Source organism: Musa acuminata, chromosome BXJ2-6, assembly GCF_036884655.1.
Source record: "Musa acuminata AAA Group cultivar baxijiao chromosome BXJ2-6, Cavendish_Baxijiao_AAA, whole genome shotgun sequence".
NCBI classification, from domain to species: Eukaryota; Viridiplantae; Streptophyta; class Magnoliopsida; order Zingiberales; family Musaceae; genus Musa; species Musa acuminata.
The window spans coordinates 7,573,010-7,592,238 of NC_088343.1; the positions used below are offsets into that span (position 1 = coordinate 7,573,010).

A 19,229-nucleotide genomic window follows, 5' to 3' on the forward strand; every position below is an offset into this window, starting at 1 on the left:
ACCCTCTTTTCACTTCGTTATCTTGTTAAGAATCTTGATATCTTTCTTCCTTCGCGTTTCCATTTCCCCCTTTTTCTTGATTTGCTTTGACAGCGTAGATCACTTCGTTATCTTGTTAAGAATCTTGATTGCTTGCTTCCTGTGCTTTTCCCTTTTTCCCCTTTTCTTGATTTGCGTTGTTGCTTTGACAGCGCAGATCAATATCACAAACTGGAACCCGGTCCTGTGCTTTTCCCTTTTTCCCCTTTCCTTGATTTGCGTCGTTGCTTTGACAGCGCAGATCAATATCACAAACTGGAACCCGGTGAAAGACATCCTCGCCATGGTCGCCGAGGACTCTAAATCCTGAATCTAGAGTTGGCCCTCTACATACCCTGCATGGTGCACAAAGAGAAGAAGGAATCAGTTCAATGGGATTAATGGTATCTGCATTAGGATCCCAACGCTTCTCTGCAATTTCTTGCGCAAGTTATCAGTCTTGTCAACTCATCTTCTTATCGCATCATAATTCACTCTCCTGCCGACGTAGGTTTGTCAACCATAAGTGCCTACTTGATGCGAACAACGGTGATGTTTTGTATCGTTTTAGCTCTTTTCTTTGATAGGGGCCAGCCTACAACGCCCTGCCATTAACTTAGCGGTAGCGGCTTCACCTCGCTAGATTTGTTTAGCTTGACAATTGTAGCAGGCCAAATCAAAAACATAAGCATCTGCACCAGCCGGGAATCGAACCCGGGTCTGTACCGTGGCAGGGTACTATTCTACCACTAGACCACTGGTGCCGAACGTGAAGAGTCTTCTCTTAAATATTATTACAAAAGTAAGTCATGGTCAACCAAAAAAAAAAGATTTGTACAATAATAGAATCATCTTTGATAATCAAATAGATATTTTTAGATTTAAATCAAAGAATTAACTAAGAATTTTCACCATCTTATCAGATGGTGACTAAGATCTTTTTATCACCAACAACAAAAGTAAAATTATAAGTTCTAATTATTTTAATTAATAATATTATCTTTTATAGTCATTGAGATCTTAATTTTTCAGGATTGATAAGTAACTTAGGATTATAGAGCCAGTATCATGAGAGGATGATGAATCCTTATATGAAAAAGACTCACGATAATTATGATTTAATTCTTCTAAAAATAAGAGATAAAAAATATTTTAGATGTGCTTGGAAAGTTTTTCTCTAATAGATCTGGAAAAACCTGAGAGAAAAATTCTTCAAATCGTGCTTGTGTGAGGAGGAACTTAATAATTTTATAATTAATTTATATATTAAAAAATAAATATTCTTCGTGAACATAAACAAAAGGATTACTAATTTTTTTGCTTATTAGTTGGTCTGTAAATTTATTGCTTTAATTGTTCTGTCTTAGTCAATTCTGATGCGCATCTTTCCACCATGGTTGTTCTATGATCTTCTGCAGAAAGAGCCCGGCAGATGTTGATTTCCTTCAGGTGCTCCACAAGTCGGGCATGACAGCAACCTTTTGTTTACTTTCTTAATTGGAGGTGGCGATCGAATTGCTTGGAGGCAAATGTTTGTGCGTTATTTAAAGAATAAGCACCCTCCAACCACAGAGCTGATGTGCCCTCGTCTCGCGTCTTTTCACAACTACTACTTTTATCCTTGCAAGGAACCGGCAACTTGTGTTATCGGAGGCGAGGCTCTCCTTCAGCATTGAGCACACCCACAAAGCCAAACCTCCTCGGCCAGCATCCACAGCGGCAAAAGGTGTCTGTCTTTGCTGCTGTTTGTTGCCTTTGATGTTGGATCGGTAACAAGAAAGAGTCTGGTTCATGGTGTGCACAACTTATTCCGGGCGATGATGATCTCCGGCACTATATGTGTGTACACTTACAACATCTATCTCTATGATCTCCGTCGACCATCACTGAATGGATCAAATACTTATTATTCTTTTCTGTAATGGTTCTTTTTATATCTCATGAACATAGTGTTTCATGGCATCGTACGTCATGATAATTAAGGTGAGGGGCACTGAATCTAAGGTGAATTTGTTGGATATCACCAGAGCTAGTAGGGTTCCACCAATATATTAATACAGGAAACAGAAGGAAAAAAAAAAATGCTATATCACATATCACTCCAAGAATGTCCATTCCCATATTACGTTCCAGTATTCATATTGGTTTGAACACTAGGTATTATTTAAATGCACTTTATGTTTTCAGGGAAAAGCATGCAGATTCTCTCTCTGAAACCCTTTAGATACAGACTTTTGTGTGCTCTCCAAAGGTCAAGAATTTTGACGTCAGGTAAAGATCAAAATTTCAATTACGCAACAAAGTCTGCCTAATATATTCGATGTTGGAGACACGGATGGGATACATTTTTTTACGAATATTGGCAGCATATATAGCTTTTAAAACGATAACGATGCCATGTAGCAATAGCTGTATAATCTGATGAAGAGGAAGGGGGGATTTATATCATCTTGCTTGAAGAAGAATGTCAAATAAAAGAAAAAAGACTTTGCTCTCGGAACCACGCAAGTGTAGCACGAAAATGAACCAGACAGATCAAAGCAGCAGCAGCATCAGCAGAGTTTGTAATACTTCCGTAGTTAATTTGCTTTCAAGGATATAATCACCGAAGAACACCAACTGATTGCCAGATGAGAAACTAAAACATGCGCAAACCGATGGACTTACTTAATTCACAGCATGCTCTTTCCGATACAAACGACCACAAGAGTTTACTGCAACATGCACGCTGACGACAACATTAATTTATCAAATAATTAAGAAAGAGACATCGATCAATAGAGTTTTGGTGCCCTCCCCTCGTATCTCAGTTCAAAATTAAGGATGAGGAGTAGAGGAAGAGGCATGTCAAACCCCAAGAAAACTCCTAAATTCTAACTGGTCAAGAACTTCTTTATATACATGTCTTCCTTAGAACACAAGGAAAAACTGTGTCGTTGAGTCGCAAGCTTAACTGTTACCCTCTACTTCGAACAGCTTAACCAAGAATAACTAAGATGCACTGAAAGTAAAATATAGAGGAGAGAGAAATCTGCACTCATGAAGCCGACCAACTCCCTGGATCTGGATCCCTTCCAGTAGAACTAGAAGCGCTAGCGGAAGCAGTCTCCGGCTTCACCTTTGTTGCCACCGTCACTGGAGCAGTACTAGTGATATTATCCTCTGCACCTCTCGAGCTCCCTTCCCCTACGGTGAAGGGCAGGCGCTGCTTCCGCTTCTTCTTCTCATAGGCCACGCCACGAGCTTTTGCCTGGCTTTCCCTGACTTCCCGGAGGTGAGCTTTGACAGCCCTGGCACCGAAGGGATTGGACTCCGGGCGGTTGCCTCCGTTCTCGTCGTAGGCCGCCCGGAGTCGCCCGATGAGGGCGTCGAGCGAGCCCCAAGCCTGCTTCGTGGGACACTCGCATGGCCCCGGCGGCCTCGGGTGGCCGAAGTAGTTGCACCCATGCGTGTGCACCTTCGTCTTCCCGAACTGGTCCAGGTACTTCAAGAACTCCACCACGTGCACACCGCCGCACCTCGCCAGCGTCAGCGGCGGCTTGTGGTTCGCCAGATATTGTAGAAAAGCGTTCCAGTCCCGCCTCTTCTGCGACTCGTACCGGCTTGGCTTCTGCTGCTGCTGCTGCTGCTGCTGCTGAGGTTGACAAGGCGGAGGCGGAGTTGGGACGTGGCTTCCACCGCCGGAGACCGATTGGGTTTCTGGTTCCATAGACCAGTGGAATTAATTCCCTTCCCTCTTGTTCTCTATCGACCTGCTACTGTTTGGGACACTGCAAAGCGATGCATCCGTTTTCCCTCAAACCCCTCTTGCTCTCCACTCCTTTCTTCTTGTTCTATAGAGTCGAGCTTGCGAGGAAAAGTTGGTGAAGAGAGTGAGAGAGACCAAGTGTTGCTGTAGAGTTGAGATGTAATCAAGTAGGTGGCCCTCTATGGTGGGTTGAGATGTAGGACAATCTTTGATGTCATTCATAGGGAATACATACGGAGGTGGTGTAGCCCTAAAGTTTGCTTCAAATACCATTTCTTTGAAGCCCTGGTTTACGTGTGAGATTATACAAGACACTAAGGTGAAACACTGCTGGAATCGATATGTTAGGCATGAGCTGAATCAGAATTAAGCTCGACATCAATGGAAGCGAGTTTAAATGAAGAGTAAAAACAAGAAAAGAAAACCTAATTCGAGATAGAGTGACTGTTCGAATGCTAATTCTTATTTGCTACTACTCTATCGAACTAGCAATATTTTTGCTGCAAACATGACTAATTACACCATTGATTTTGACCCCAATATAAAAATTCAGGTTCTGTTTGGACTACCTTATTAGCTTTTATTCGAAATTAAAGTGTCTGATCTTTGTCAAGAGGCGACATGGAAATTTCACTTGCCTAAGAAAGAAAGATCCGAGCATATCGTGTCCATCACAAAATGACTTCGCGTTTAGGCTAATAAAAGAACCGATTAAAGATGGAAACCGATTCTCTCCACACTAACCAACCTTGATTACTTAACCTGGCATTGAGTTTAAGCTCGATTAGTTGAGAGCTGGGAGGAAGGACACAAATTCAACTCTGGTTGTTCCTGCACCGAGGATACTGAGCAAATAAAGATAGGAACACGGGAGAGTGGAAATGCGAGCGAATAATGGAAGCTGCTTACTGTCCCTGTGCATGTTTAAACAAGGGAGGGATGTGGGTAACGTAGACTCTATCATCATCATCATTTTTTGGCAACCACGAATCGTGGTTTGTGGAGAGTAGAAATGCCTTTGGCAATAAGGAGTAGGAATTTCTTCAGCATCTGGGGATGAAGGCTGCATGTCATTCAACAAATTTATCGATCACCATGTAACTCCATCTGGGGATGAAGGCTGCAGAAAGTCGAAGGCCATTCCTAAGCAGACTTTGGACAGGTTTAAATGTGCAGTCAAGAGTCCTCACTATAGCCTATAGAAAAGAAATGAAATCTTCTGCATGCCTTTTCGATCCATGGCGGAGACAAACTTTGCACCAGACGGAGTGGTGTGTCCATACCATCGCACCACACACCAAACGGAGGAGAAATAACTAATGAGAAATAGATGATCGAGAATCTACAAATTGTTTGAAAGCACAAAGACAACAGTAGTTTAGCGAATGCTAGAGAATAGGTATCATCTAATGGGCCTGCCACTTAACACCGCTGAGGTATAATATGATTTATGGGTCAGCGTGATTAGCAACCCACTACTATTTAATGGCCAAGTTTGCTACATTGTACGGGTTTTAAGCAAAGAAAAATCTACTCATTTCAAGATTAATGAGAATATGAATCTGGCGATAAAAGAAGCTTATCCTTTGTTGCTTATGATCAGCCGGAGCACATGAAGCCAACAGATGATGTGCTTGATGGTTGGGCTACCTCCTTCTTCTTGCACTTAGAAATGGCAATCTTGTACCAAATAGTGCTTGAAGTTGGGCAGCAGAATCCAATGCTGGTGCTCAGTCCTTCCCAAATCCCTAGAGTGGCAAATGCCACCCCTACAAATCTCCCTATTTTTGGACACATTATTGCGGTTTTGTAATTTATCTGGAACGCAAGAGATTCCTCCAATAATTTCAGGTGTCATGCAAGCAAAGCTATCTGTCTATCCGGCAAAGACATTTCTCAACGGGTTAGCATAGCATCTCATGTTTAATATCATCTTGTAAAGCACAGTCGAAGAACCTCATCTGCGTTTTGGGCTGTGTAATTGGAATCTGGCAAAAGACTGCGCATGGATTGAGGAGTGCGTAGTATCATCGTAAGTTGCTTCATCAAAATTATTCTCAACGCGTTCGTGTTGGCATCGGTGATGCCCAAGCAAACCTCACAGCCAACGCTTCCATCGTCAAAATAGCATCCCTAGTAGATGGCTTTGATTAAACAGGCAAATTGTGTCCAGGATGTTTGACTGGTTAACCCATTATCAGTGGTCATGTCGACAAAGTTTCACTACTTGTTTCCTTCCTTTCCTCCGATGGTCCAGCTAAGATTGGAAATATATCACGCCTGTGCATCGTCTTCATGGTGTTATCACGGTTCCAGAATCAAAATCATTTTCTTCCACGTTGAGGTCGCCAAAGAGGCGTCGGCATGGGCGGCGCCCTTGCCGTCCTCCAGGAGCCCGACAACGCGATATCTTTGCCCGCCTGGGCCGTCCATGCCTCCAGCGTCATCCAACGGCGAGCAAAGAGATGGATGGGAACATATATAGTCTCCAAACTTGCTATAGATGGATCCAGTCCTTCAATAGTTAAGATCATCGGATGCTTCTCTAAAGTTGGGATCGTCCAATCAAAAGAGTAGACCTATGGCCACATGTTCCACTGCCAAATCCATGTCATAGTATCACCATGTCTCTTAGTCGACTGATAAGCCGTGGAGTGCTATTTTGTTGGTACAGTGCGGCTCACAGGCCTTCTCCTCTTGAAAGAGGAGGAGGAGGAGGTATCGTATAACATCTAAATTTTACCAAAGGAATTGGATGTGAAAATAGAAAGTACATGAACTAAATTGCAAAAAGTATAAAAAGAGAGGTTTCGTGATTTGATACATGAACTTATGCTTTCATTATAAAAATATATATAATTTGATACATGACATTAGTTATGCTTTAATTTGAAAAATATCATTAGTATTTTATGTGATTTGAAATACATGTATGTTGTTATGAAAAGTATGCTAGCATTTTATGTTAATAAGTCATGTTTTTAAAATACATATAAAATTTAAATTTTTATAAATTATACGAGCATAAAAAAGATATTTGATAAAATATTTAATTATGATAAAAAAATAACATATGATGATTATCTCTTAATTTTTCAGAATTATATAGTAGAGGTATGATGGATCAATTAAATTATGTAATTAATCTATTAAAATTACTATATATATTGAGATTAATTTATATATATTATTTAGATTTAAAATATTATTTTTTTTAAAAAAATTAAATATATTAAATATCCTATTGGTGAATTAATTATTGATTAAATTACATAATAATATTTTGTGAAAGTTATTTGTTTCTTTTTGTTCCCTATCAGTATATCATATATCATACAGTGACGACGGTAACCATATGAGGAAAACACGAATGGAGATTTGGAACCAAAACTAACCACGGCAAATATATATGGGAAATGGTAAAAGACGACATTGGTTGAGGTACAAACCATGACATGGAGGAGGAAGAAGGAGAAGAAGAAGAAGAAGAAGAAGAAGAAGAAGAAGAAGAAGCGAATTCGAGAGCCGAGAGGAGATACTCCTTCGGCCAAGCTAAACAAAAATACATTACTACATGCTTTATTGTCTCTAACGTCTGCTGGCGCAACAGTTCTTAGCTTTCCTCATCAAGATGCAGCCACCGCCACGCATGAGGCCGTCTCCTCGTCCTCCTCGACCTTCCCTCCGATCATGTTTACCGTCCGCATGTAACACGATTTTTCATCGCGGAATTTGTACGTCGACTTAGTGTCGCCTTTCCCCCATAGCGCCGCGCCGTCCTCCGTCAGCACCGAGCCCTCCGATTCTTGCCGGTCGGCGAGCGTGCTGAACGCCGTATTCTTCCCCTCGATCAAGCTCCGCGTCTCCTTCAGCTGGTGCACCAGCTTCGTCTTGTGGAACAGCGACCGGCCGCCGCCATTGGTGGTGATCACCGTCATCTCTAGCGGCGCCTCCATGTCCATCGCCGCCCTCTGCAGCACTTTGTGATCCTTGACGGTCCTCACATTTGTCCTCGACCTGCTCTCCACCTCGATGTTCTTCGACTCGCCATTCTCCTCCACCTCAACGTGACTTTTGAACTTGATTCTATGCCTGACGCTGGTGGTTATATTTCCTCTGTATGAGTTAACCCAACCGGAGAATCGTATAGTGACCTGCCCCTCGATCTCTGACTTGCCTTCATTGGCCTCCCAGTCGGCCTGCCGGCTCAACCGGAGTGGTGGTGCTTTGTAGCGGAGCAAACCTGCCTCAACGGCGTCAGACCACGCGTCAAGCCATAGGTGGAGATTGGCTGACACCAGCCAGTATGGCTGGCTGTCTCGAACTGTGAGCCCGAACTCGTGCGGCTTGCTATCGAGGAGAAGGCTAATGAACGGAGTGAGCTCGAGATCGTAGGACGGGTGGTCATAGGCGCCGATGGGCGTCACCGGCGCCCAAAAGAACGGATTGATTGAGCTCGGGTAGATGACAGGAAACGGCAACGCGGAGCCGACGTAGCGCCCATCAATGGTGGCGACTACCTGGCGGAAGCCGCCGTTCGGCTTTGCAGACTCAAGGCCGTCGGGCTTCAGCTGGAGGTCGCCCGAGCGGAGGGGGTTGGCGTACCAGTACTCGTCGCCGCCGTGGTGGGATACGTAGACCTCCAGCACCGCGCGGTAGGTGTTGTTGGGGATGACTACGGCCGTCGTGTGCACATCAGTCTCATTCTCAATCCGAAACCAGAAGCCAGCGCCACCGGTAACGTTCGATATCGGGATAATGAGATCAGCCGGATCTCGGTAGATACCTTTGATGATTGGATAAGCAGTGAGAACAGAATTTAGCTTCGCCTCTGTTGTTTCCGTGTTTGATTGCATTACGCTGCCGCAAAGGGGGCCGCGGTAGAAGTGGAGAGTAACGTTGATGGTGTAGACGCCCGGCAAGGTGGTAAAGGAGTTGTCTAGCATCATCGAGAAAGAGTTGGCAATGTGGAGGAGCGACGTGTAGCGGGTGATGTCCTTATGGACGTGCCAAAAGGCGCCGGGAGCCATAGGGAGCGGCGTGGTGGTCCGGAGGATCTCGGCACCGCCGAGCCAGACGGCGGCGATACGGTCCTTTTGAGCGTCAGAAGCTGAACCAGAGAGCTCGAGGATGACCCGGGACCAGGGGGCGGGGCAGTTCAACGGCGGCTTGTAGTTCGCATGGATTGGCGGAGCGCCAACAGCGTTGGCGAAGTCCCGCAAGAGGATTGGGACAGAGCACTTTGGGTCATGAGCGGGGAGGATAGGCGGTAGGGTGGGGTCGAAGTACTCAACCATTGTCTCTGGCCAAGGAGACGGTGGCAGCGGTGGCGACGGAATTATTGGCGACGCTGGTGCCAACGGTGATGGTTCTGGAGGTGGAAAAGGTGAAGGTGTGGGTGTTGGTGACGGAGGTGAAAAAGGTGAGGATGAGGGTGGTGGTGATGGAGGTGAGAGAGGTGAGGGTGTTGGTGATGGAGGTGAAAAAGGTGAGGGTGAGGGTGTGGGTATGGGTGGCGGTGATGGAGGTGAGAGAGGTGAGGGTGTTGGTGATGGAGGTGAAAAAGGTGAGGGTGAGGGTGTGGGTATGGGTGGCGGTGATGGAGGTGAGAGAGGTGAGGGTGCTGGTGCTGGTGATAGAATTGGGGACGACGGTACTGCTGGCAATGTGGGTGGAAAAGGTAGGGATGGTGTTGGCGATGGAATTATTGGCGATGGTGGTGCCACCGGCGATGGAGGTGGAAAAGGAAGTGACGGTGTTGGTGATGGTGATGGAATCGGTGGCGGCATTGGTGTCGCCGACGACGCAGGTGAATCTGATGGTGGTAATAATGGTGAAATTGATGATGGCGATAACGATGACGATGGTGGCAACGCAGGTGATGGCGGTGGTGGCGAAGCTGGTGGTAACAAGGGTGATGGTGTCGATGGTGGTGATGGTAAGGGTGGTAGGGACGGTGATGGCGTCAACGAGGGAGGTAACAACTCGGGCGCTGAAGACAAGGGAGGAGGCACCGGCGAAGGCGAAGGCGAAGGCAGCGGAGAGCAAGTGAAACCCGTAGGAAGGCAGGATGGGTCCAGAGGCAACGCTTTGACGGCACTTGTGAGGAGAAGAAAAATACATGAGAAGAGTGGAAGGCGGGTGAGATGCATCTTTGATCTATAATCGGGTGGTGGTGGGTTTGGTATTCTCGCTGGCTGGTGGGATGACGACTGGGGGAAGGAGTCGGAAGAGTATAAATACGTTCCTTCAACACCGGCGAGGGAGGGGTGTTTAAAATGTGAGAACTACAGTCACCGTACGATGTTGATTTTTAAGCACAATATAATAATAATAATAATAATTTATATTTTGATGTTTTCTACAACAAGTTGGAGAAGGTGTAAGAAGAGGGGTGAGATGCTTCCCCGATGGTTCCTGGCGGACCGTGGTGGCGGTGCAGCCGGACTGTAGATTTTTTCCGGCGGTGTAAAGAATCCAAGGATTTCTGAATCCCGTTGCATTCCCCAGTCCAAGTCGCCTAGTTGCATCTTTTTCCGAAAATTAAAATTCATTCTATTAAGAAAGGATTTTTTTCGCTCATTTAGAGGTCGAAACTGAGACCCAAATGGGCCTCATAAACTTGTGACCGTCCGATTCGCGTGCTCCCAAATAGCAATCGGTTGCTTCGTAAGTGATAAGGAGACGAAGAGACGTTGCTCAACGTAGACGGTGCCTGGATCGAAAAAACATTAATCCTCATCCTGTCGCAAGGGCTCGGCCCACCTCGACATCCAGTTCAATCGACAGAAGACTCTCGATCGGCCCACTCGGCATCCGACTCAGTCGACAGAAGACTCTCGACATTGACCTGTGGATCAAGCCACTCATCAGCTATGACACATCTGTTCTCCAATAATAAGCTCAGTCTTTCCCGAGAATTTTGAATGAGATTTCTGTTCTTTATGCTTCCAATAGCCATACGTCTCGTGACCGATTACGGAACAACCGAACTCGATTTGAAAGGCAATGTTGAGCATCGATGGCCTTTCCATTAGATAAAAGTAGAATTATTAATGTTGTATATATCTCTCGTTGGAATCCATGTACAAATATCTTTAGTGTACTGATAATATCTTATATTTTTTGAAAAAAACAATACATGCACAAATAAATACTTACCGATGTGAATATTATAATTGCAAAAGTTTTGATTTAGAATCCGTCACCCATCCTAATTGATAGCTATTACTCGTCATAATATGCTTAAAATATTAAGAAATCAAAACAATGAATACTGATAAGATAAATCAATAACACATCACGTGTTATGTTAGACTAACATATCGAATAAATAGCTGTCCTAGAGAATTATCGACTTAACGCTATTACTAAGGCTCATTCAACCATTCATGTCAACTAGTGAGCCCAACGTTAATGAAAACTGTTACGATATAATTGTAGACTCGATGATTCAATCATTATAAATCCTCACTATTTTATATTGACTATTGAATAAACTTAATCACCTCGAGAGATAATTTTCATCTCGACTCAATGATTACTCCATCCCAAGTGCGTTTTTAAGCTCAAGTGAAGTACCTTTCAATTATTCTCGAATCATCTTAATCCTTTCAAACCTAAGCATTCTTGACGTACTCATTGCAAGTGGTCTCTCTCGAATTGCTTTGCTCCCTTCACGGCGAGGTTCGAAAGTAAACCTAGGTTGAATATGAGCCCATAAAGCATTGAAAATCTAACTAAATAAATTAACATTAAAAGGAGAGTCATATTTCAACATGTCATAAGACAATCATATAGGAGCTTCATTGGGGCACTATAATGATCCAATTCTCCATGTCTCAATTTTGATTTTGGTGGGAAGTGTAGGGAATGACCCTCTTCTTCTGAGTGGCTTGCTTTATGGATGACTCGATCACTCTCATTATTATAGCATATCTTTATGTTACTTTCAATTTTGATTGTCTATCCTAAAATAGTTAAGATGAAGTTTCTAGTGGTTGATATCCCTTTTTCTTGCCCTCATATTTTTCTTGTCTTTCCTCTTGTTGACAATGCAAGAGAGCCTTCCAGCAAAATCCATTTTTATTCTAAAAAAATAAAAATAAAAAAATTATATCAGAAACTAAAAGAGTGTCAACATTTGGAAATAAAAATGTGAAAACCTGATTACTGATGTCAGGGCTGAGTTTGACCTTTGCAAGGACTTGGACAAAAAATGATATGGATGGGCAATTGTCTCTTTTCAGCTTGGGGTGAGTGGGGCATTGGCAAACTTTCGGGTGTCTTAGGCAATGATAAAAGGCCACATCTCAAAGAAACATAAGAAAACATTTTCTTTCGACTTTTGTTGGAACTCAAAGTTTCTCGCACCTTACACTCATTTCATATTGAAAGAAAGTCGAATATCTAAGTTACACATTGTAGCATATATGTCATAAAGTCAATGTAAGGGTAATGCCGAGACTATGATATTCCTAATAAATGGCACATGATAACACTATCTAAGATCTCCCAAGCTTAGAAGATCTTAAAAAAAAAAAAAAAAAAAATCAAGAGGAAACTGAAGTACCACCTTTGGTGCACTTGTATAGGTGCAAAAATAATAATATTTATCAAATCAAGATTTTCGGAACTAAAGCGGGTCTTCGAGTTAAAAGGAACTACTCGTAGATTGTTGGGTTCCATCATATGTAGAAAATACCCTCAAATGGGTAATCTTGTTCACCTCGATATTTATGTAGAGGATGAGAAATTGAGGTTAGGAAGGATTGAAGGAGAGAAGGGAAAGAAAAAAAAAGGAAGAAAAAAAAAAGATGTTCTAAAGCTAAAATAATTTCAAAGGAACGAGGGTTGAATATCGAGGCAAGCAACTCTTGAATTCTGATCCAAGGCCTTTCATTTGCTTGACGATTCAATTCAATTGAAAGGATAACATCATTTGCCTGACGATTCAATTCAATTGAAAGGATAACATCATTTGCCTGACGATTCAATTCAATTGAAAGGATAACATAAATTCTGATCCAAGACCTTTCATTTGTCTGACGATTCAATTCAATTGAAAGGATAACATAACAATCATGAGTTGGAGATGGATAATTCAATTAAAAGGATAATATGACTGACCATAAATTGGACACGAACATTAAGGATAGAGATTACGATCTCCTCATATTCTCGTCGGACTATCATGTCGATTAAATAGTTGTTCTCGTACATTATCTACTCGTGGAGACCCATTCAACCACTGACATCAACTAGTAAGCCCTTCATTAGTAGAAATTGTGATATAATAACTACATACCCGATGATTTGGCACACATTTTCACTGTTAATAATGCAATAATAATCATCAAATTTACGGAGAATTATTAGACACGCTCGATCGCCGGCATGCCTCTAACATAGTTTTTGCACATTTATTAGACACGCTCCCAACTTAGCTTTTGCAAAAGGGTCTCCCTTGAAGCAGTTTGTTCCCTAATGTCGAGTCAATGACAAGGTTGATATGTGTGTCCAAGTTAGATCCGAACCCCTAACACCTTGAACAATCAGAACAGGTGAGATATATTAATGAAGTTATCAAATTCACAGGGAGTCAATATAAACATAGTTAAGAAAACCATTCTCCAAATCTCAAAATAGTCTTTAATGGTCCCTTCACCGAAAATACTTTTGATTTATGTAATCTAATAAATAAATTGGCAGGCAACTACTCTGTCCTGTGAGCTTATTTTTCTTGCTAACACTGAGGAAAGTATTTTGAGCCACATTAGTTCAAAAGAAATGCAATTTCACGAATAAAGTCTACTGATGCAGACACTAACGAAAATGCAATTTGAGCTCACATATAGTTTCTTCGGTGGCAAAAAGCAACAGAGGAATTCATAGGTTGGGTTTGTCATGAATTATTTGAAGACGAGGATGGGAAGCAATGTCCCAGGACTATTCTGATACTGGGCATGCCTTCTCAAATGCTTCCTGCTCTTTGCGGCACAAGTCAAACTCATTAGTGTAGTAATACATGCAGCCTGCATATGCATCCATCTCGTTCGGGCACTTCTGGTGGAGCTCCTTCAGCCTGCAAGTGACGGATCATCATTAATCGATAAGTTAGTTGCCTACCTATTTTTTGGGAAAAAAGTTGAGATGATTAACAGTTAACAGCCTAGTGGTTAAAGAAATATAGAATCTTCTTGCAGAGATTTCATTTCACCACTATACACTGTTAAACCATGTATAAGCAGATAATATGAAAAAGACGATGTCCTACTCATAAGGAAATCAAATGTTGAATAAAGAATAGGAACAGATTTGCAATCATTTATATAAAATAACAGAATCCTGAGATCAATGTGGCTAAAGTAATTTTCCAACTTCAGCCATTGGTTACAGATTTCTTCTACATGGATGGCAAAAAAGGGAAAAAAAAATATATTTACTAGTATATCACGACGTAGTCAGACTTTAAGATTCATAAATTGTGATGCCAATAGTTTTCTTCACCTATTATTACATGGCTATCTCCCTTTTGCTAGCATTATGTCATCATGGTTTCAAGTTATTTGTCTTATGTACCACAATGTCACGGACTTAACTGGAATTACCTAAGCCGTGTGGCACACTTGTGGCAAAGTCACGGACGTAGCTTGAGTTACCTAAGTCGTGAAGCACCCTTGCGTCAACTTATCGGACTTAGCTGTGATTGCTTAAGTCGTGACGCATCCTTGCGATATGCGTCCGCAAAGGGTTAGCCAATTTGCAACCTCACTCAGGTCCCGAAAGACATGTAAAAGAGAAAGTTGATTAGTTCGAAAACTAGCGACGGACAAGTCCCGACGTCTCGCGAAAAGGGAAGCTTCACAAGCAATTCAACGAGCACCTTACGTGTGTGAGAGAAAAGAGAGGAAGGATGAAAACAAGGACTTTAGAAGGTTGAACGAACAGTTACAAGTTCACAAACAACTGCTCACTGGATGTCGGGCTCACACCTTGCCTGCAACATGCTCCCTCAAACCAGCACATCTCCCAAAAGGTGACACAACATTAAGGAAAGAGAAACAAAAAGGAAAGAAAAATTTTCAATGATGAATAATAGAAAGAAATCCTAAAAGCATTAGTATGTCTTGTTGTTTCTCTGTTTACAAAGTAATCCAGAATCAATCTTTAGTTCTCAACACTCCTAAGCATATCTAAGTACATAAACCTATACGCAACCTCCACAATCTAGTCAGAGTATAAACTGGATACCAGACATGTAGTGAAAGGATTTATATTCATAAATCATGTTTAGAGTGATAGTCTGATACTCCATCATTTGCAATCAAAAAATTGACATCATAATACATGATTCACCAACACTAGAAAGAGTAGAAAAATTGGGCAGTTGCAAAGTTCATAAACTAGCTATGATTCCTGCTAAAATACCCGTTTTTCCATGGAAGATATTGGCACTACTTGGTCAATACCATATCTTATAATTTTGCATTATATTCCAATTACTATTAACCAAAATATTACACAAAAGGATAATATGATACTTGTTGCATAGTGCAATAGACTGATGAACAAGACTGTTGGAATTTGGAAATGAAACAAAGGTTTTTCAGGATAATTATTGTAGGAAAATTATTTTTATGTTACATACAATGTATAGAAGGTACCTACGTATGTATTAGTGGTGCATTTAATAGAGTGTATGAGTACGGATCTCCCATTAGAGCAGTAGAAATGAAAAATGTATTCGAAGGATGGTTAGAAAGTTGAATGAAGATGAATTTTGCCCTTTGAAAACCATATTAATGTTTCCAACGACAAAATAGTTAGCACTAACAATTTGGAGCATCACCAAGGGCTTTGTGATCAAATCATTCCACCAATTTTTAACACACGAAATATAATAATTTTGACCAAGTATATACAGAACAAATACTCAACTTGAAGCAATCAAAATAAACGTAAAAGCCAAAAGTTACGAGGACTATGTAAATATTCAAATTAATATAATCAGTGATTTAAAAAGCACTAGGCGCCAAGGTTTAAAAACGCCCGAGGCGCTAGGCGCTCGCCCGAGCGAAGCGAGGCGCTAAAATATAAAAATATATAATATAATTAATAAATATAATTATTTAAAATTTTAAATAAAAATATACTATTAAATTAAGAAAATCTAAGATACAAAATCAAAATAATATATTATTAGTCTAATAAATACAAATACTATTATTAGTATACTATTAACGATATACAGAAGGAGAAAAAGGAAGAGAAGTGTAAGGGGGTGACTGAGAAAAGAGGAAGCGGCAGCAGGAGCGACGACAGCAGCAGCGGTAGCAAGCAGCGACAGTGGCAACGAGCAGGGTTAGCGTTGGGCAGCGACAGTTGATATCGGTGCTTTAGTTGATTCGATTGAACCAACTAAAGTACCGGAGACCGAACTAGACCTAAAACGCCGGTTCGGTCGCCTGGTTTAACCCAGGCGCTTGCCAGAAGCGCCCAGTGCCTGGGCTCGGGCGAGCGCCTCTTTGAAGCGCACCGCCTGGAAGTGAAGCGAGGTGCTCGGGCCTCGCCTCGCCTCGCCCGAGCGCCTAGGCAAGCGCCCGAGCGCCTTTTTAAATCACTGAATATAATTGATTATAGATTAGTGAACAATGTGGTTGAGCCTAACAAGAGACAAAACCAGTGAAAATAATAGGTAAATTTTCTAAAGTAGTCAAGAAATACAATACAAACTTGGAAAATGTCACATTGTTGTAGCATACAAAAGAACAAATAAAAAACCATTGATGATGCAAAATGGTAGATGGCACTTTATGGCTGCAGTGCTACCTGCGTCTTGATCCTTTTTTATATTAACATTTTCTACTTATGTATACATGCATCAAAAGAGCTAAAAGAGAGAGAGACAATAAGATAGAGAAAAAAAGAATATCGGCGATTTCCAGCTACATGTCCATTAATATGGGTGCATTAAAATTATGTTTTACTTGGTCACAATTTTTTTTCCTATTCCAAATGACTTTTCGTTGGATATTGAGGATATCTTTACCAACCCAACTCAAAGTGCTTCATATGTAAAGATTAATCTGTGCAGTGTAGCACATTTGTAAAAGATAACCTTCAACACATGACTTTTTGTTTGAATGATACTTGAATAACTCCAACTTTTTAAATTCAGGTACTACCAGTCCTTTTTCACAAAAATGTTTCGACATATGGCTTCATGAGTCCTAGAATCAAGTGATGAGTTAGTCACTATTCAAGAGAACACATAAGATGTCTTACGTTCCCTTTTATAATATTTTTCAAAATATTAAGAAACAGAGATTTCAAACCTGGATTTGATCATGATGAGTGTGTTCCATTTTGGAAAACCACTTGCATCGGTAGTTACCAGTTCTAGTGGCTTAAAGTTGGAAAAGGTCAAACCATGTCCAGTTGCGCTATGCCAAGGTCAAGGACTCAAGGCTACGAATTGTTGCGCCTGATTTGCAAGACTAGATACAATGCAGGGTCCATCATCCATGACAAGATTGATCTTGGAAAGAGATGTAAATCAGTCACCAAGTAGTTGATGTAAACTTCTTTTCAAGTAACAAAAGAAAAAAGTTGCCCAGGATCACTGCTTAAGTCACATTAGCTTCAGGCAAATCACTATCCAATCAAACTACTTGTCTTCCTTACTAGTCTATTACATAACACACAACAACACCCTAATTTTCCTCCAGTTATACATCTGTTATCAGGTAAATCAATAAATTGATTCTCCATAGCCACAAAGGATTTTCGAAACAAGGAACATAGATCTTGAATTACAGCCATAAGTGGTTGGTATTTAAGATTCTTTCATGGTAGCAATGGTTCTTTTTGTAGTTACCATTGTTGTTATAGTTTGCGAATATCCATGATGAATCTGCAACATTTACAACATTGTTTTTAGCTGATGAGGTAAGAGTGTTTTTCTTGTCCAGGACTTGACCCAAAAGTAACTTCATTTTTGCCATCTCTCATCTTTTCTATGTGCATTGATGCAAAACATTTGTGATAATGCAACTAATTACCCATCCATCATGCACGTAATTTCACTTTAAAGAAACAAAAAACAAAAAACAAAAAGCTGGTACCTTTCCTTTCCTCCTCATTTATCGGTGAGTCATAATGTTTGTCATCCTGGGACATGCTCTTCATCTACCAAATTTTATATCTAGTTATTGATCCTATACAACTGCATCTTCTTCTTGACACCAATGGGAATGCAACTACATGCTGCTCTATTAAGAGTGATCTAGGTACATAATACAATCTTGATTTTGTAAAGCATGGCAACCGGAAGATAGAATGCTTACGGTGGGCTAAGGACTAGTTTCTAGATTGGAGCAAGAGCACAAACAAATAGCAACATTATTGATACAGTCCAGGGTTTAAAACCTTTGGTATCCCAAGTCCTGCGATGATTGGCAAGATCAGTTGTTTACTCCCAATTTCTTGATGATCCCAGCCTACCCTTGGTCGTCGAAGAAATCAAGATCAGTTGTCACGACTGTTATAATAGTTTCACAACAGAATTGATGACACCACAGAGCTAATGAATTTGTGGAGCGGAGCAATATCTTATACAATGCAGAAGAAGGTAGAAACGACAGAAACTTACAGCAAATCATTCAGATACAATAAACGTAGCAATTCCAACCTAGTTTCTTCTTCTGTACAAACTACGAGACCCAATTTTAACACGAATGGCTACCGCCATCTGATCCTCCTATAGAGACGAACGAGAAACACAAAGGGAACAGATAAAAAGCGGATCAACCGAACAAATTACCTACCGACCAAATCACAAGAGAACAGAAGTCAAATTGAAAATTAAATAAATGGAGTGGGATCCTTACAGGTTTAGGACGCAGCTCGTGACCTGGCGGCCCTTATCGAGGCATTTCTCGGGGTTAGGGTCCTTCTTCTTGCACTTGATGAAGGCCACGTTCTCGGCTCGGCACCGCGCCGCGATGTGCTTGGCAGCCGCCATGAGGACCGCCGAAGTCGGGATCGGCTCCCCCGCCGCGTCGATGGTGCCCGACATGTCGACCCCGCCCTGTTCGCCCTGCGAAACCGAGGCCACGGTCGGAGGATGAGGGGATCCCTTATCTAGAGTCAGAATTGAGCATACCTTTTTTCCGTAGCTTTGCCGCCTTCTTGATCGCAAAGTGGAGGACTGGGTGTGGGGTGGGCTAGCCGATGCTGCTCCTGACCCGGTGGCAGAGTCGAGGAAAGAAGGAAGACCATTGGAATTGTGGCCTTTAATTGGGCTATCAGGCCGTGTCTGAGCCCAACCGAGAGGAAATGCGGACGATGCACATACTTGTCTTCCCAGCCCAAGTCATCTTTCCTTACTGTATGTATACATAATAGATGGACGGAAGAAAAAAATTGAATCAGTTCAAATTAATTGACTCTTTCCAGGAAA

The 19,229-nt window shown here is 41.7% G+C and overlaps 3 protein-coding genes and 1 non-coding gene across 4 annotated transcripts; all 4 read right to left on the minus strand.

The window, feature by feature from the left end:
- Positions 1-711: 711 nt before the first annotated feature.
- Positions 712-782, minus strand: TRNAG-GCC (transfer RNA glycine (anticodon GCC)). Its single transcript has one exon. It is a non-coding gene; the product is annotated as a tRNA-Gly (tRNA).
- Positions 783-2,822: 2,040 nt separating this feature from the next.
- Positions 2,823-4,550, minus strand: LOC135614567 (protein LIGHT-DEPENDENT SHORT HYPOCOTYLS 5-like). The gene has a single exon (XM_065112058.1). It carries the CDS (start codon positions 3,725-3,727, stop codon positions 3,056-3,058), a length of 672 nt encoding a protein of 223 aa, XP_064968130.1. The 5' UTR covers positions 3,728-4,550; the 3' UTR covers positions 2,823-3,055.
- Positions 4,551-7,143: 2,593 nt separating this feature from the next.
- LOC103987322 (peptide-N4-(N-acetyl-beta-glucosaminyl)asparagine amidase A-like) lies at positions 7,144-9,958 on the minus strand. The gene has a single exon (XM_009405587.3). It carries the CDS (start codon positions 9,916-9,918, stop codon positions 7,393-7,395), a length of 2,526 nt encoding a protein of 841 aa, XP_009403862.2. The 5' UTR covers positions 9,919-9,958; the 3' UTR covers positions 7,144-7,392.
- A 3,583-nt stretch (positions 9,959-13,541) lies between these two features.
- On the minus strand, positions 13,542-19,091 carry LOC135614568 (NADH dehydrogenase [ubiquinone] 1 alpha subcomplex subunit 8-B-like). Its single transcript, XM_065112059.1, has 3 exons — positions 18,933-19,091; positions 18,658-18,866; positions 13,542-13,850 (listed from the first exon to the last, which is right to left on the minus strand). Exons 2-3 carry the CDS (start codon positions 18,843-18,845, stop codon positions 13,715-13,717), a joined length of 324 nt encoding a protein of 107 aa, XP_064968131.1. The 5' UTR covers positions 18,846-18,866; positions 18,933-19,091; the 3' UTR covers positions 13,542-13,714.
- Between the last annotated feature and the right edge of the window lie 138 nt (positions 19,092-19,229).

Bases quoted from the DNA above. Each gene is read 5' to 3' on its own strand.
- LOC103987322 (XM_009405587.3), bottom strand. From the start codon at position 9,918: ATGCATCTCACCCGCCTTCCACTCTTCTCATGTATTTTTCTTCTCCTC.
- LOC135614567 (XM_065112058.1), bottom strand. From the start codon at position 3,727: ATGGAACCAGAAACCCAATCGGTCTCCGGCGGTGGAAGCCACGTCCCA.
- LOC135614568 (XM_065112059.1), bottom strand. From the start codon at position 18,845: ATGTCGGGCACCATCGACGCGGCGGGGGAGCCGATCCCGACTTCGGCG. The intron at 13,851-18,657 runs GTAAGGATCCCA...CGTCACTTGCAG, and splicing joins ACGAGCTGCGTCCTAAACCT to GCTGAAGGAGCTCCACCAGA.